Source organism: Drosophila ananassae, chromosome 2R, assembly GCF_017639315.1.
Source record: "Drosophila ananassae strain 14024-0371.13 chromosome 2R, ASM1763931v2, whole genome shotgun sequence".
NCBI classification, from domain to species: Eukaryota; Metazoa; Arthropoda; class Insecta; order Diptera; family Drosophilidae; genus Drosophila; species Drosophila ananassae.
The window spans coordinates 16,489,985-16,507,930 of NC_057928.1; the positions used below are offsets into that span (position 1 = coordinate 16,489,985).

At 39.7% G+C, this 17,946-nt stretch overlaps 2 protein-coding genes across 8 annotated transcripts; one reads left to right on the forward strand and one right to left on the reverse strand.

Annotated features, from left to right (window-relative positions):
* The first annotated feature begins 1,822 nt into the window (after positions 1–1,822).
* LOC6506785 (circadian locomoter output cycles protein kaput) lies at positions 1,823–13,507 on the forward strand. Of its 7 annotated transcripts, none has more exons than XM_044714421.1 (9): positions 1,823–1,924; positions 7,822–8,131; positions 8,190–8,324; positions 9,784–9,932; positions 9,998–10,179; positions 10,237–10,453; positions 10,515–10,880; positions 10,930–11,504; positions 11,575–13,507. In XM_044714421.1, the coding sequence occupies exons 2-9, from the start codon at positions 8,094–8,096 to the stop codon at positions 13,045–13,047; spliced, it is 3,135 nt and encodes a 1,044-aa protein (XP_044570356.1). In that variant the 5' UTR covers positions 1,823–1,924; positions 7,822–8,093; the 3' UTR covers positions 13,048–13,507. The 7 variants fall into 7 exon arrangements, with proteins under 7 accessions (XP_044570356.1, XP_044570357.1, XP_044570358.1 ...); XM_044714422.1 differs by lacking the exon at positions 1,823–1,924 and adding an exon at positions 2,100–2,243; XM_044714423.1 differs by lacking the exon at positions 1,823–1,924 and adding an exon at positions 2,100–2,235.
* Positions 13,508–14,144: 637 nt separating this feature from the next.
* On the reverse strand, positions 14,145–16,880 carry LOC6493197 (protein henna). Its single transcript, XM_001957208.4, has 5 exons — positions 16,707–16,880; positions 15,084–15,756; positions 14,745–15,007; positions 14,457–14,686; positions 14,145–14,397 (listed from the first exon to the last, which is right to left on the reverse strand). Exons 1-5 carry the CDS (start codon positions 16,734–16,736, stop codon positions 14,235–14,237), a joined length of 1,359 nt encoding a protein of 452 aa, XP_001957244.1. The 5' UTR covers positions 16,737–16,880; the 3' UTR covers positions 14,145–14,234.
* Between the last annotated feature and the right edge of the window lie 1,066 nt (positions 16,881–17,946).

Sequence of the window (17,946 nt, forward strand, 5' to 3'; positions counted from 1 at the left end):
TAAGCTCGATCCCATTTTGTTAATTTGTCTTTCAAGCTCTCCCCCGTAAAGCAAATCAATTTTAAAAACCAAAATTTGCTTTATCAGCTGGCACATCCTTTATACCTTATACTTATCCTTGTAAATATTTTTTTATCGGATAACCCTTAAATTATATGTATTTCTGCTACGTTAGTTATAGAACACGAATTTACTTTTCAGCTCAACACAAAATAATAAACAAGAATAAAAATCAACAATTTTTGTCAACTAAATATTTATGTAATTTTATACAAAGTATACACATACATCTAAATTAAATCATTTTGTATTTAAGTTTAGAAACTAAAAAAGAAAAAAAAAACGAAAAACAAAACCAAAACACAAATATAAAATCATTTTTTTGTGTCTACCTTATATGGAGAAATTATTATGTGAATCAATAATAAAAAATATATATTTCAAATTTCTAAAATGCTTCGATAAAATCACAAAACATTTTTCCTTTCTGTTTCTTGTGCTAAAAAAATACCGAGATTTTTTAATGGTACTTTTTTTTTAATTTAATAATGATGTAAAATAAAGAGGAACTCAATTGAAATATAAAATTTGAAAAAGCGTAATACTTGGGTTTGGGTTTTTTAGAATAATTTCAATGCAATTAAAGCCAGAATTTGCAATTCTCTAGAATCTTTTTGCTCAAATTCTGCCTGAAGTTGATCCAAAACGCAGAAATGCATCGGCTATCCATACGTATATATCCTGTGTGTTGCATAAACCCGATAAAATATTCAAATCGAATCGAGAATAACTTGTAAATTGCAAATCAAGTTGCGATATTACGTAAGCATCTAATAAATATCAAATTTCTAGTGCAAACGGTGGATCGGTGGATTAGGCAACTATGGAATAAGAATTCGAATTGATAAGTTGATATGCTCTCGTCCCTGATGAAAAGATAGAATGCTGTCAAGTACCATAGTACTATACACCCAAAGGGGCATGCCACTTCAGTCTTGACTGAAACTGAACTCTTTATACTTATGAAATATTCATAGCGAAAATTTGCGTACGCATGAAATGTGCAAAAGATAGATGAATGGGTACTTCGGACTAAGTGGAGCATGAAACGACGACTTAATGCCCTAAAAATGGGTACTAAAGGTGTTATTTTTAGTTATTTGAGATATTAAATAGCTGAAATAGAGTTTAAAGGGAAGAATTTTTAAAAAATGACTAGATTACCACATACAAAATTATTATTCTTGGTTCCAGTGATAAGAACCTTGGAAACAAGCCTCTTTAAATTTAATATATTTAAGACATCCTTACAAGAGCTTGTAATACCCCAACCTATCACAATCTATTTTATTTACAGCATTCTATCCAATCACCAAGACCTTGAACTTAAAACGAAAACCAAACAAATAAAAGTTGAGTCAGCTCCTCGGCTCCTTGGGCCCTTATATCACTAATTTCCAGCCACATACCAGAGAAACCAGAAATGGGCGCTGAAACACCCGGAATATCGGACAACAAACAAAAAAAGTCGAGAGGAAATCCATGGGGGAACAGAAAATGATACTATTACTTACTACTGGGCCGGGCAGGGCGATCGGCTAGAGAGAGAGAACCTCGCTGGCGACCCTGTGCAAGTGTTGATAGTTTGATAGAGCGACAGGGACGGAGACAGATAAAGAAAACTTTTAAGACTCGACTCAGAATGGCTATGATCGGTGCAATTGAGTGGGTTTTGGGAGCGAGTGGAAGCGAGAGCTGCAATCCCGAATCGACTCCGAGTGCAGTGGCATATTAAATAATAGCCGAGCGGACGGGGCTCAATCAGTCAGTCAGGTAACGCTCGGAATGTTCGCACATACAATATCGCGTATACGCCCGGCCGGCAAAAGGCAAAGCCACTAATGCGGACTTGCCAAACGTCTAGGTGTCTCCCCTGCTCCTCTCACTATCTGTCTCTCTCTCTGTTTGGTCGCTTTCTATGTGTTTGTGAGAGTGCATTTCGAGCTGCATTTCGCCGTTTTCGTTTATCCACGGGTTTTATTTAGCGCTGCGTTCTTGTTTTTGTATTTTTTTTTTTTATTTTTTTGTTTTTTTTTTTTTTTTGCGAGCTTAGAAATTGCAGTTCTCGTGCATTTATTCAGTTTGAGTCCAGCACGCGCAGCGTCAACGAGCGGATCTCTTTCGGAATATTTTTCGGAGTGCTTTTTCCGAGTCTACGGGTCTACGGATCGCACAGTTATTTCGTTAATTTATTTTTACTTTTTTTTTATGTATTTTTATTTATTTTGTTGCATTTGATATTACAAGTAGTTGGCCGATCTGACGCAAAGTCAAGCTGTCTGTCGTCAATATCATGTCTCCGGCCTTATAGACCCTGTAACTCGATCGCAAATTACACGCTTTCGACGTGGTCGCTTCTCGTGCGGTTCTATTCAGTTCGTTGCTGTTTCGGTTTATGGTTTGGGGATTTAGTTTTTTTTTTTTGGTATTTGGTTTCGATTTTGTTGTCTTTCCCTACTTCGCGCTTCACAAGAATTTTGTATATTTTTGTGCTGATAGTGCCCGAAATATTAACAGGCACATTTTTTCACCTTTCGACAATGAATGGAAACGTTTGCATAAAAAACAACCTAAAATATGGTCGTAATTTTCTGGTTTTTGTTATTGGAGATCTGTCTTAAAAAAGTATACATGAGTTCATATATAAATGCAAACGATACCAACTGAGAAGCAGCAGGCCGGCGACAAAAAAATGAACAAGGCAGAATGGCAAAAGTAAATTATTATGTAACCTTTCGAAACGATTTGCAATAATAACGGGAGAAAACTGTGAAATAATTCTTAAGGAAGTGAAGTGAAAATTATATAAAAAAGAAATGGTGATCTTTGGAGAAAAAAATAAAAATCATCATCTAGCAGAAAGCCAATAAAACTGCAACTGATGGATAAAAAATAATAAAACTAAACCTAATAATATATAAACTAAATAGCTTAGTAAAGCTTAAACTGAAACCACACTAAAGTGAAAAAAAATATACATTAATTTAACAACCAATTAACAAAGTTGTGCACCAGATTCGAACCCAAAACCCACAAATCAGCTTCACAAAAAAATAGTTAGGTACTGGGCCATAAAAGTGAAGTGAAAAAAATTATAAAAAAAAGTGCACTAGCAAACGAAAAAAATAGTAAAAATAAAAATCACTAACAGCAGAAGTGACTAAAATTCTATTAGAAATAGTGCCGTACCCCAAAGATAAGGCTAGCTCGGGAGAGAAATTCTCGCTAAAAACAAAAGTGCATTCAACCAAAAATTACAACAAATTATCTGTTTAGAGAGAACCTTTCCCCAGACTTCCCCAGGCAACTAGCCGAGAGTTCCGTTCACTAAAAGTCTATTAGACAGCGGCTATACTCGTATGCACGCGCCTGCGCGATGACTAAAATATATTATTATAAAATTTCTATAGGTATCAGTATGTGCATTGGTGTTGTTGTCGTTTTTATTTCATTGTCAAAGTCGGCTTTCATACCCAATAGTATACTACAGAGGGTTATATCTATTGTTTGTAGTTTTTATTACCAATGGATCCAATTTGTATCCAATCTGGTCTAATCAAGGCTAAAAATATTGCCTTAGGTTTATCACAGCTAGTACACCTTTAAAGATATTTTACTTCATAGATTTTTTTATTTATATCTTATAATATTGTGAAGCTTTTAGAAAAGTTTTCTGATTTAAGATAGTATTCTGGGAAAAAAGGATATTAAATGATTTATTAAGCTTTTTAAATTACACCTTTAGGGCTTTTAAAACATTTCCTCAAATCTAAACACTTCAAACCCCCAACTGAACCCTAATTGTTGACTCATTTATTTTTTATTTATGGTCAAAGTCACTTAAATTGTCTATGCTATTTAAAAGCTAAAACTTTCCATCTCAAACTTTTTTATGCCAACATCCAGCAAAAGTATTTTCCCGCTAGTGACACTACCATATAGCCCTTCTACTAGTTTAATTAATTGAAATAAATATATTTTTTGTTGGAATTTTTTTTTTATAGTTGGCTGACAAGTCTCAGGTCTCGGGTCTGGCGTCTTTTTGAATTTTTGAAACGTCATCGTCAGCGTTTGAGGCCGAGTATCTGTGTGCGCCGACTGGCAGTAGGTGTGAGTGCGCGTGTGCATTCGGTGCAGTGGTGTGCGATCATGCGGTAGCCGCACACGCTCTCAGTAAAAGTTATTACAATTGACAACTAAAAACCATAAAGTAGTGCAAAATGTCTTACAAGTGATTCAACTTCGCATTTCAATAAATTCTTGACACAATTACAAAAAGTTATTCATTTAATTCTGCATTTGGCAGCAAGTTCTTAGCGCGTTTCTCTCCGCAATTTAGTTTCCAGACTGTATATGTACTTCATTTTCGAGTCGACAAATAAATGGTTGTTGATACGGTGAGATAAGTAACAGATTGACAGTAAGGAGTTTATTTTTTTTTTCCTTGCAAAATTTAGCTACTTGGAAACAAAGAAAGATAACAGAAAAGGAAAATTTTGAGGCATTTTTTTTTATATTTAAATTTAATGGGCAAAAATATTCCATAGAACAATAAAATTGGCCAAATTTCCCAAACTAATATTTAATCACCTGTAGAACATATGCATATCTAAGCTCTACCTCTCAGGTGAACCCCCCTAATGCCATTCAAATTTTCAAGTAAACCTCGGTTACAAAGAATACATTAAGCATACGCCCCGTGTACTAAGTCACAGAATAGTTGATGCAGATGATGATCTGATGATGTTGGGACGGCAAGCTAGTCATGATTAGGTGATCATCTCATCGCTTGATTTATTATTGGATTGTTAACCGTTTGTGGAGAGTGTAGACCAAGATCCGTTTACTAAGCCCCTTCGAAAAACCAATTGTAATCACTAGTTGCCCGCCTGGCAAATAGAGAGGCCTTTAACCCTATAAACTTAAACCAGACTCGACAAGCTTACACTTGGCATTGGCATTAGGGGGAACGAACGCAACAGAAATAAATCAATGAACGGCAATTGGCAAAAGATAAAAATAAGAAAAATAGCGAAAAATTTAATTAAGTCAAGTTTAAAAGAAAAACTAAAAACAAAAATAATGGCAAAGACTTAGTACGAGCGAGTAAGACAAAAAATATTACAAGCTTTGCGGAAAAAGTAGAAGTAGAGGCGGAAAATAGGAGGAAGAAAAATTGAAAGCTGTACAACGGGTCGTATGAGTATTGGGTATTATCACTCACACACCGACACTATGCTGTAATCGCAATGCAATTAGCATTGCCAAGCAAAAGCTCAAGTTCACTGACAAAGAAATCAAACACGAGCGTCAGACAGAGATAGCGTCAGACGGCGAGAGCGCTGGGTTGAAGAGGGGGAGAGCACACATACGCGGAAATACCCATACATGCTCGGCATGCGATAATTTCTGTAACTGAGCGAAGCTTTACAAATGCAATCAAATGACGTTAGTTCTCCGGCCAGCTGTGGGTGGGAGGGAGACAGCCTAAAAAAACAGGGCGCCGTTAGAGAGTGCAAGTGAGCGGGATGGGGTGAATGCAGTTTGTTGTCTTTGTCGGGGCGATAGAGAGAGGAAGAGATATGTATGTAGATGGGGGGGGACATACATATAATACACCCCGCTCGTGAGTAGGTCAGTCAACGATCTTCGCCCGATTTCAGGTTGGCTGAAGCTCGCTCGCCCGCCAGTTGCTCTGCCAACTCCAGCCAACCGGCTTTCCACTGCATTTCATTTCATTTATTTATTTATGCGATGGTCTTTTTCGACCCACTGGCTTCCGCATTGCACATACAAATATGCCACTAAACCACAACAACAACAATGTTGTCAATGCCAATTGTTTGATCAGTCAGCTTAGTAAAACGGGAGGGGTTCTAATCTTTGCCATAAATAATTGAGGGGCGTTAATTCAAGTTTATAGATATTTCAATTTCTTTGGAAAAAAGTGCCATCTCTTTTTAATTTAAATAAAATTTTAAAGGATATATGTTTTTATTGAAATATAAATTAGACTTCTAACTAATCTATTCTATTCTCAGAATAATATTTTATTCAATTTCATAGTTTGCCTTTCAAAAAACTTCATTAAATGAAAAATAAATAACTATTTTCAAGAAACAAGTCATTACTTCAAAACTGTTTTTCATAATTACCTTTTGAAAATTAAACAAATAGCTACAGCAAGTCTACTAAACAATCTAGATGAGTTTCTAATGGAAGTTCAAGAGTCTGAATTATAATTTATCACAATTTAAAACCATTCACTATCCAGTCTTTTAATTTCTTATAAATGATAAAGCATATTATCCCCATGCCACCTTTATTTGAAACTAAAACTTCATGTCTGTGACCCAATAATTCTAGACTTTTCAGTAATTACTTCACTATTGGCTATTCGATAACAAGAATACCCGAGACACTCGCCCAATGTCTCTATCTTAACCCTTTTCTCGGTTCTGCCGCAAACCAACCGCACTAATTGCAACACGAGCCATTAAGCGACACATTGGCAATTATCTGGCAGCGTTTTGGCCAGAGTCCGGGCCGGGCTGAGCCGGGCCGGGTCGGGCCAACAGCTACTTACGGTTAACCAGCAACACTTGGCCCCACGGTATGGGAACTGTTCCGACTTTGATGTGTATTTAAAATGCCGTCGAATACATATGGGAATTTATGAGCTGGTCAAACGGAGCTAAACGGATTAATTACAACTGCCTGGGAGATGCGAAAGCAAAGCTCTGCCTCTGTAATTTTAAGCTGCTTTGCACATTTTAATTAAACGCTGACTTTTCACCGATTTCCGTTTGGGCTTTAAATGGTCACAACTTCAGCGTCATCGGTGTTGCTGGGAAGAATGTTCTCGACCCGTTTCACCGAAGAAATGCATTTCACAGGCTTGCAAAAACCTTTGACATTTGCCAGAAAGTTTTCAAGTTTTTGTTGAACAAGAAATTGCTTTTCGACGAAGCCCGTAAAATGTTGGACCGTCAATTAACACGGAATAAAGAACATTACTCGGGAGATGGGAATGTAAAATGTAGAGAAAACGTATTCACTTAATGATTGAAGGGATAAATGAAATGAAAAGGCAAATAAACTGCTCTTCAAGGGGCAGACACGAAAAATTATGCAATAGAAGCATGTGTGTTTCTGGCTATAAATAAGCTGCAGTGCCAGGCAATTGGTTAGCAGCTGCTCGGTATACTCTTTCAAGCTAATCTTTACCATTCACCTAGTCCCAGCCACCCAGCCACCAAACTACCCAACCACACAGCCATAGAGCCACAGAGCCACTCATTCCCAAGCTTCCAAACCCACTCCAAGCGACCGGTGGTTGTTATGGCATTCGCTGAACGCATTTTGTAACATGACAAAATAGCGTAGCATACATTTCAGGGGTTGCAAATGTGCAACATTGATTGGCACGGCCAACTGGCAAATTGGCCACGGGGCCTTCACGCTCCTCCGGGGAGCCTGCGCAGGCGCAGCTTATTCTATTACATAACCCAGCATCTACCGAGGATGCCACACAGGAGGCTGCTGCTCTTCCCAAGAAACAGAAACAGAAACAGCGAACCAGAAACAGAACCAAAACTGCACTTGTTGCTGCCACAGCGTCGCGTTAACCGGATAAAATCTCGATACAAAAAAAAAATATATATATATGTATAAAAAATAATAACCGCGTCGGCTTCAAAGAAATAAAATATAATTGAAAATCCATGAGTGTAACCCTTTGTTAACCTTAACCCCTTGCAGGCACCTCAAAATGTGGCATATTGAGCATATGGAAATTAATTGTTGCGTAAACATTACCTGAACATTTCATAAACCTTCTGGCGGAAACAAAATTATGTGAGCCAAACGATACGCTTTGGCAGTTGTGAGAGCGCAATTCTTCAATAGAAGAAGTGGAAAGTTTTTCGTTTTCGGTGAACTTTCTTCAATATTTTTTTTGTGAATTCTTTTTTGGTGTTTTTCTGGAAATTGTTGTGTTTGAATTTGAAGTGGATTATCTCACAAACCCGAAAATGGACGACGAGAGCGATGACAAGGATGATACGAAAAGGTAAATTTAAAATATTTCAAACACCCATACACCTCTACCTGTAGCTATTCATAAATAGATGGGACGAATTCGCGAATAATCTGCTCCTGACAGTTGACAATATAAGCAGAAACAAAGATGTGGTGGCTGAGCTGGCTGGCAAAAGGGAAAAGATACATGTCTATGGCATTTCGAAAAATTTTCCACTAAACAAGTGAGTGGAAATCTTTTCTTTGTTTCCACTTTTATGAATGACCATTCCATGAAGAATTCGCGGTTGTCGTCATAATCACCCCAGACAAGGCTGTTTTTTTTTTCGGTAATTCACACCCCCTGAGACTACAAATTAATCAATGGAATCTCAGTAACTTAATTCGTTGATCCCGTTCTCTCAGCGGTCAACTTCAATCAATGGCACGGTAACCCGAGTAGCGATTCGATTTGGCCATTCAATAATTAGATTTGCTTTCTGGCCTATTTATGACATTGCACAATGGCCAAAAGTATGTAAAAAAATCGGGTGCATATCGCATGACAATAAACCTAACCAATTAGTAATCGAATAGGTTATAAAAATCTATGACATAGATAGAAAGATTTCTATTTGTGAGAAAAAAAAAAACAATTAGAAATTGTCATTTCTTATGCGACAAGCGTAAAAAATTGTCATACTAATTATTTTACTTTGTAACTTTTATTGTTTTTAGAGATTATATTAGGCGCATAGTTGTATAGCTTGATTTTTATTAATAGTTGTTAACTCCCATGTGAGGAATGGATTTTTAAAATTTTAAATTAATCCATACTTATATAAAACAAATTCTTGAAGACAGATTAGTTTGAAACTCTAAAATAACTCTAAAGTTGAATCTTGGTAAACAATTGTATTGAAAATTACTAAGTTTATAGAGGTATTGAGATTTTCTCAAATATTTTTTTTTGAACAATCAATATTAATAATCATAAGTAAAGTTTAGACAAAGTTTTTCTGTACAAATATAATACAAAGCGGTAAAATATTTTATTCCTTTTTAGAACCAATAATATAATATATTAAACTGAAAATAGGATTTGTTCTGCTTTTAAAATTTAGTTTAAAAATATTTTAATTATTCCAATAATGTCACATTAAAACATAAACAAAACAGGGAAAATAAACGCAAGTAGAAATAAGTTAAAATGGATTATCTTCAAGTCTATAAGTTACACTTTTTTTTCTACCACTACCACTCCACATTTTATTTATATCTTACCACTCTTCAAATAAACTCCTTTTCCAACAATTAACCCTGAATAAGATTTGCAAATCCCATATGCTGTTAACATATCAAATCTTTTTATTGAATGAGCCGACAATAGAACACAATCCCAAAGCCATCAGCCAGTCTGTGACAAGCTAATGTCAATCGCAGGGCAGGAAGGAATGTGAACTCTTGCGAATCAAATGCAAAGCGACGCAAACCCCACCCCCGACCCCGTGGCATGCCAGGGGTGATAGCATATGGGCATATGTGGCTAATCATCGCCAGACAATGCCGCCAAGGGCCAGTCACACGTGGGTCACACGCGCAGAAAATCGACCTTACCTGAGGGTTGCTAATAAAAATCATCTGTGAATAACTTTCAGAGAAGCATTTGATTGATTTTCATTTAATTCATAGTTTTCTTTGTAGAAAGTCGCGCAACCTAAGCGAGAAGAAGCGGCGGGATCAGTTCAATTCGTTGGTGAATGATCTGAGCGCCCTCATATCCAACTCCAGTCGCAAAATGGACAAGTCCACGGTTCTTAAATCCACAATAGCCTTTCTGAAGAATCACAATGGTGGGTTAACCATTTTGTTTCTTATCGCAATATTGCATTTAATTTTATTTTTAAAACACAAACAGAGGCTGCGGACAGGTCGAAAGTTTTTGAAATCCAACAAGACTGGAAGCCTGCGTTTCTGAGCAACGATGAGTTTACTCATTTGATGCTGGAATCCCTCGACGGCTTCATGATGGTCTTTAGCAGCATGGGCTCCATTTTTTATGCCTCGGAAAGTATTACCTCACAGCTGGGTTACCTGCCGGTAAGTGGGGAGTTCAACGATCTATTGAGAATCGATGATAAACCTCTCACCTTTCAGCAAGACCTTTACAAAATGACCATCTACGACCTGGCCTATGAGATGGACCACGAGGCGCTTCTGAATATTTTCCAGAATCCTGCTCCCGTGATCGAGGCGCGACAGACGGACATTGGAGCCAACAACCAGATCACGTTCTACACGCACCTGAGGCGAGGCGGCCTGGAGAAAGTGGACTCCAATGCCTACGAGCTGGTCAAGTTTGTTGGTTACTTTCGTAGGTAGCCGTGTACCCCACTTTTGGTCAATTAACTCATTTTTTCTCCACAAAATCTCAGGTAATGATGCCAATACCAATGCAGGATCCAGTGGAGACAGCCAGAGTGGAGGATCTGGTGGAAATGGCCAGCCAGCTGTGTTGCCAAGGATTTTCCAGCAGAACCCCAATGTCGAGGTGGACAAGAAACTGGTGTTTGTGGGAACAGGACGTGTCCAGAATCCGCAGCTGATCCGGGAAATGAGCATCATCGATCCGACGAGCAACGAGTTCACCTCGAAGCACAGCATGGAGTGGAAGTTCCTATTCCTGGATCATCGAGCGCCTCCCATAATAGGATACATGCCGTTCGAGGTGCTGGGCACCTCTGGGTACGATTACTATCATTTTGATGATCTGGACAGTATTGTGGCATGCCACGAGGAATGTAAGTAGTTTAAGTTAATAAGTGGCAAGTAATATAACTTTTCATCCAGTACGACAGACTGGCGAAGGCAAATCCTGTTACTATCGGTTTCTTACCAAGGGTCAGCAGTGGATCTGGCTGCAGACGGCCTACTACGTGACTTACCACACCTTCAACTCCAAGCCGGAGCACGTGGTCTGCACCCACAAGGTGGTCAGCTATGCGGAGGTCCTTAAGGAGAGCCAGAAGGAGCGCAAGGCGATATCCTCCACCGGAAACAGCAGCAAATCCGCCTCAGCCACCACCACTCTCAGGGATTTCGAGTTGGGCAACCAGAATCTGGACAGCACGTTGCTGGGCAACAGTTTGGCCAATCTGGGCAACGAAGCCGCCGCCACATCGCCCACCATCGACTCATCGCCCATGTGGTCGGCATCGGCGGCTCAGGCCTCCGGCTCCTGCCAAATAAATCCCTTGAAGACATCTCGTCCAGCCTCCAGTTATGGTAACATCAGCTCCACGGGCATCTCGCCGAAAGCCAAGCGGAAGAATTACTTCAGCAATCGGGGAAACGAGTCGGACTCCACCTCGATATCAGCGGATTCGGTCACCAGCAGGCAGTCCTTGATGACACATGTGAGCTCGGTGAGTTTTTCATAAAAAATTTAATGTAAGATTTGGAACTAATATTCCCTCTCAATGGACCCCTTCTTAGCAAAGCCATCGGCAGCGATCTCATCACCGGGATCATCATCACCACCAGCAGCAGCAGCAGAATCAACAGCAACACCAGCACCAACAGCAGCAGCATCAGCAGCAACAGCACCAGCAGCATCAACAGCAATTTCAACAACACCTGCAGCAGAATGTCAGTGGCCCCAAGATAGTACCCCTTCTCCCGATTGCTCCTGGCTCGTTGATGGCCAACAATGCCTGCCAGTTTCCACAGCAGGCCTATCCACTGGCCAGTCCGCAGCTGGTGACGCCCACGTTTCTGGAACCGCCTCAATACCTCACCGCCATACCCATGCAACCAGTTATTGCTCCGTTTTCGGTGGCACCTGTTCTCTCGCCGCTGCCGGTCCAGGGGCAGTCCGGGGATCTGCTGCCGGGGACGGTGGTAATGACACCCACCCAGAGCCAGTTGCAGGATCAACTGCAACGCAAGCACGACGAGTTGCAAAAGCTCATAATGCAGCAGCAGGACGAGCTGAGGATTGTGTCCGAGCAGTTGCTTCTGGCCCGATACACGTACCTGCCAATGCCGATGGGATTTGCGGCCGGCAATATGGCTGCCACGGCCATGGGTAACATGGCGGGGGGTGGTGGGCAAAGGGGGCTCAACTTCTCAAGCAGCAATGCTGTCCAGCCGCAGTTCAATCAGTATGGATTCGCATTAAATTCCGAGCAGATGCTCAATCAACAGGATCAGCAAATGATGATGCAACAGCAACAGAATCTACATAACCAGCAGCAGCATAATCTGCAGCAACAGCATCAGAGTCAGGCACAATTGCAGCAGCATCACCAACAACAGAATCAACAGCAGCAGCAACAGCAACAAAATCAGCAACAACAGCAGCAGCATCAGCAGCAACATCAACAACAGCAATTGCCGTTGCCAAACGATGAAATGCTATCCAGCCAAGAAATGGAGGAAATAAACGCCATTTTAAATATGTCGCCATTGCCTTCAATGGGATCTCAGCTTAATACCAGTGGCAATAACAACAATCAGAATTACAACGGTGGCAGCAATCAGAATGGCAACCAGAACAACAACAACAATGGCAACTCGAATGCTCCACAAAATACGAATGAAGATTCTTTGCTGTCTTATATGCAAATGGCCACAGAATCGAGTCCTTCGCTCAACTTCCATATGGGCATCAGTGACGATGGCTCGGAGACTCACAGTGAAGACAACAAGCTGATGCACAGCAACAGCAGCAATCAGATGCAGCAACATCAGCAGCAGCAGCAGCAAATGATGCAGCAACAACAGCAGCAGCAACAGCAACAGCAGTCCAATAACTTCTTTAGCTCCAATCACTTTCTCAACAATAGTCAGAATCAGAACCAAAATCAGTTGCCAAACGATTTGGAAATATTGCCATACCAGATGTCCCAGGAGCAGTCGCAGAATCTATTTAACTCACCTCACACAGCACCCGGCAGCAGTCAGTAGATCCAGATCCTTAATGTATATAACTCTCTGTAGGCTATACGACTTTTAAGATTTAGCTCCCAACACCCAGTACCCCCCTATATATATTCGCGTATTATAATTTTAGACCTTAGACAAGTTTGGCCTCTGGCTCTCTTTATCGAACCTCCTCTATTGGAAATCCAGAACTAGTTGTAGATCTCAACAGACTGAGTATTGTTCTATCTCTGAATTGTATGAGTGCATGATCGTGTAAATATTTATGTATATGGATGTATCTATATAACCATTAATCAATAGTAAAGTTCTCAAATTAATCCAATGTAAGTAAATATAGTTTTTAGGAAGAGCCCATCGTTTCCGTAGGTTAGAATTATTATCCAGTAAGTGCCATCGTGGCACAAACAGGGATCTCTGATACGTAATCGAACCTTAAAGCGTATGCCTAAGTTATTTTTATCCAACTAACTAACTAACTAACTAACTAACAAAACATGAGCCAAGCTAATCCAATTCCATATTATTTTCAAGACTGGGCTTCGTCATTGAGGTCATACAAATATTCCGTATATGTAGGTAATTGAATAAGATAATGTTTAAATCAAAACTCAGGTTGAGATTGCAACTGACATTTATTTTGCTGTGAGCATATTCCCATAAGTTCTCTGCTGGCCCCCTCCCCACATAGTCCCACATCTCTAGTTTGGTTGTTTTGTTTTTTTTTTTATACCCAGATATTACCCAAGATACCCCTGTATTACGATATTGCTGTTGGAAGGGGCGCCCTCGTTCGATTCGAATATGTTTCGATCCTCAGCTGATAAAGAGCCAAATGCTTTAAACTTATTAACTAAAATATCTTAAACTCAACTACAAAACTACCTTAATAACTATAGCTAGGTGTTAAGCTCTGTACATACCTATAGGACAAGTCGGGAGAACTTGCTTAAGAATGTAAATAAACGCGTAGAACCATTTTGTACATAACTAGATGTTTCTAAATACTATCCAAAAACACACACTCCCTCAAAAAAACAAGCAAGCTAATCAAATCAAAATCTTTATCAAACCAAATACAGAATTGTAATAAAAGAAACGAAAACAGTTACAAAGACGACTAACTTTCATATTGTTTATTTATTTCAAGTCATTCTTAACATAATATATAAGGATGGGGAATAAAATATAATAGATGGGCTGTTAATCATTCAAACTCGCAACTTGACAATGGCGTTCTGGAGGATCTGGAACTCGGAGTTGATGGTCTCCATCAGGTTCGAGATCTGCGGCTTGGAGTCCAGAACCTCAACACTCTGGGTGTAGGCATTGTATCGGACACCGAAGGGACGGGGAATCGAGTTGGCGAATTTACTAAAAAATATATTTAATATTTAATGTTTAGTTTAAAAAAATAACTAATCTTTTCTTACATAGTCTTCTCCTTGGCACTTTCAAAACTATCGGCCACATAGTACACTGGCTGGAACTGGGTAATCGGGTATTTGGTGATGCCAGTGACCTCCGGCTCGAAGTCCTTCAGCTGGGGCTTGTCCGTGAGGCAGTACTCCAGCTCTCCGTAGGAGGAGAGCAGGCCAGCTCCGTAGGCCTTCAGTTCACCCTCCTGGCGGCACAAACCGTACTCTACAGTAAACCAAAAGATCTGAAAATAGGAATGATAGTAAGTATTTAAATCCTTATAAATTCTAGGACAAACTCACAGTGGACAGCTTTTCAATGTAGTCGTCTGGAGCTCCCAGGGAGGCCAATCCGATCTCCTGACTGAACTGGGCAAAAGCCGGATCGGCAAACAGGGGAACATGGCCCAAAAGCTCGTGGCAGACATCCGGCTCGGGGGTGTACATGGGCTTGCTGGGGTGACGGATGTATTGGGTGGAGTGGAAGACGCGGAAGGCAAGTCCGGCCAGGAAATCCCGAGAGCTAAGAAGTCCAGCCACAGGACGTAGGGTAAAACCAGTACAATCTTTGAAGACAACAATTTAAAGGTATCACAAGTTATCACACATCACATTAAACTATTATTCAATATGTTAACCCACCTCTCAAGAAGTTGGAAACATCCTCCAGTTGCGGAATATTATCCTCGCGGAATCCACAGTTGTCGACCAGGAGGGGGAAGACATGGTTGTACTCCCGGCAGGCATGAGTCTTGTAGAGCTTGGTCAGGTTCCGGAAGATGATGCCCCATGTCTCGATCTCCTCCTTGTTGTAGTCCACATGTGGCAAGGGCTCGCCGTGCTTGTAGTTGTAGGCAATGTCGGCGAAGTATTTGCGGCGCTTGCGGTACTCCTGGTCGGTGAATCCCGGATGATCGGCGTCCAGCTCGGAGCCATAGCTCAGAATCTGATTGGCAAAGCGATCCAGATCACGGATACGCCTCGGAAACCAGGGCACGGCGGTGGCATTGTCCTTGTAGTCCCGCGAAATGATATTGAAGTAGCTGCACTGCTCCTTCACGTCCTCGATAGCCTTGCCCAAGGCCCCAGACTTGCCGTCGCACTCCACGAAGAATTCGTAGCCGGGAACACGAAGCGAGGATCGCGATTCAATGTGCACCAGGTTGATGTCGTGCGTCTTGAAAATGGCCAGGATATTGGCCAGAGCTCCGCTGGACAGCGACGAGTCCTTTGGGGAGAACAGCAGACAGGTGTTCCTCGCCTCCTGAATGTCCACACCCTCGGCAATGTAAGCCGAATCCTCCATGCGAGTTGGCTACAAAAATGGAAAAATAAACAAATATAAATATTGTTTTCAGACGGAAAAATCCACTTGCATCATATGCCGCCTTATTTGATTGATGCTTCGGCTGACCCTATCTGAACCTTAAAATCAGGCAATCCTCCCATCATAATAAACATTAAGCATTTATTTTCCACTACAGTAATAATAGAAAATTATACCTATGATGGGTATTTACCTATCACCGATGGGAATCGCATTACAAAGGTTAGCCTGGGCCAAAATGGGTAAATTATTTAAACGAAGCCACACAAGCCTCAATGAACTGAAATCGAAGTACGTTTAATAAGGTATTTCAGCATCATTGAAATCGAATTTATCCATTGGGGTATAGGCCGTATCGAAGGTGTAGGCCTGACCGCAATGACAATCAGAACATATTGCCAAGGGCTTGGCCTAGAACTTGGTTTAAAATTTCTGCGAGAACTGAGGTTACTGAGTTGCTTTTGAGGTTACAATGGAAATAATAGACTTCAAGGGTTATGGATGTTTATATATTCCTCTCAACTCCTAAAATATATATTCTTATCCACCCAAACCCCTCTTATTTTAGACTTAAATACTTTCTGATATAGAATTTAATGATAAACCAGTATATTGCTGATTTCTGAAGACAAGTTTCCAGTCTAGTTTCTTATAAATAAACAAATTTGTTATTTCCCATAAAAAAAAACCGATTAAACTGCTCCTTTGTCTTTGATTATGTGCGGATTAACCCAATTTCATGACTTATACATAGATCCGCTTTCTCACTCTATTAATAAAAATTATATTCTTTTATTGTCAATGATTTTTGCTGACGATGATACTCCTGTCAAGGTTAGCAAAAGTTCAGTTCCAGATCACAGAGTATCAATTTTATTATTGTTATTATTTTGGATGGTACACTTTCTATGCGCCGAGGACTTGTTGAGCAAACAAACCTTATCAAAGGAGACCTGTCGTTGGTACATTTTCACTTCAATATACTCTCACAGAATCAATAATGAATAACTTTATTACGAAGGCAAACACTCCGCTCAGCACACGACTTAAAACTGATTTAATTTCTCGGTTAATCACGCGCTTAAATAGACTTTTTTCCAGACCCCCAATCTATGGCAAAACGAAAACGAAAACCGAACTGAAACCAGTAAATAATAATGTGGGCAATCGGGCGAGTGAATGATCTTGGAATAGCATCCACATGGGTCTCAATCGTAGCACTAGCTCAGCGGCATCTTAGGGGTTATCGGTAGTCGTAGTGCCCTGTCTCGATGGGCCTAAAATCCGAGTCCATCTCATTACACATGCCGCCGTCTAGCCGATCACATCTAAATAAAATAAAAATACAGTCGTAACACAGTAACATAACTTTTCCACTTATTTTAATGATCTATTTTTACAGAAAACATTTTTTTGAAATACCTTTCAATTACTCTTTTTCCTATTCTTCCAATATAATATTATAGGTATTATAATAAACCCCTTTAAAAAAATATACTCCTCTATCTAAATATGCAAGTCACAGCAGGAATAATATTTTTGAGAATATATTTAAAAACAGGTTTGTGTATGAACTAAAAATATTTTCGCAAAAACATTCCATTCCGATTTAAAGAAGTTCAACTGTATTCCTCAAAATACTATCAGCTTATTGGGCTCTGCTGGGGTCCAAATTAACAAAACATTATTATTTTTTAGCTAGGTTTTGGGCGTTTTGTTTTTGCAATAAAATAAAATTGTATAATCCGAACTGTATTTTTTTAAAACGATCAGGTTCTAACCAAACGAGTTCAACGGCATTTCAGGGCAATTATTTCAGTAGCAAATAGCTTCAAGTGGGCCTGGCACGCGCTACTTTGTTGTTTTCAACTTACAGTCCACATTAGATTGCTGGGAATTGAATTAAATTGATTAAAGTATTAATCAGCTGGTTCAATCACCTGTCTTTGGGTGCATTTCAAGATTTTCAACTTCGCAAAAATTAATTCCCAGCAACAATCATAGATCAATCATATATCTTCCGATAGGGAGTTTAAAAAGTGGTTCTTCTATTGTGTGGATTTTATTTTCGAATGACTTGGCTAAACTCTTAGTGACTTATTATTTGTGGAATGCATTTCAAGTTTTTTTTTTCAAAATTTTTGAAGTTGAAAGGTCAGCTGTTTTGGTTTTATGGCA

Excerpts from the sequence above, each read along its gene's own strand:
- LOC6506785 (XM_044714421.1), top strand. The coding sequence starts at position 8,094 with ATGGACGACGAGAGCGATGACAAGGATGATACGAAAAG. Across the intron at positions 8,132-8,189 it reads GACAAGGATGATACGAAAAG|ATGGGACGAATTCGCGAATA; the intron begins GTAAATTTAAAA and ends ATTCATAAATAG. Across the intron at positions 9,933-9,997 it reads CTTTCTGAAGAATCACAATG|AGGCTGCGGACAGGTCGAAA; the intron begins GTGGGTTAACCA and ends AAACACAAACAG.
- LOC6493197 (XM_001957208.4), bottom strand. The coding sequence starts at position 16,736 with ATGTACCAACGACAGGTCTCCTTTGATAAG. Across the intron at positions 14,687-14,744 it reads ACATTGAAAAGCTGTCCACT|ATCTTTTGGTTTACTGTAGA; the intron begins GTGAGTTTGTCC and ends TCCTATTTTCAG. Across the intron at positions 14,398-14,456 it reads AGTGCCAAGGAGAAGACTAT|TAAATTCGCCAACTCGATTC; the intron begins GTAAGAAAAGAT and ends TATATTTTTTAG.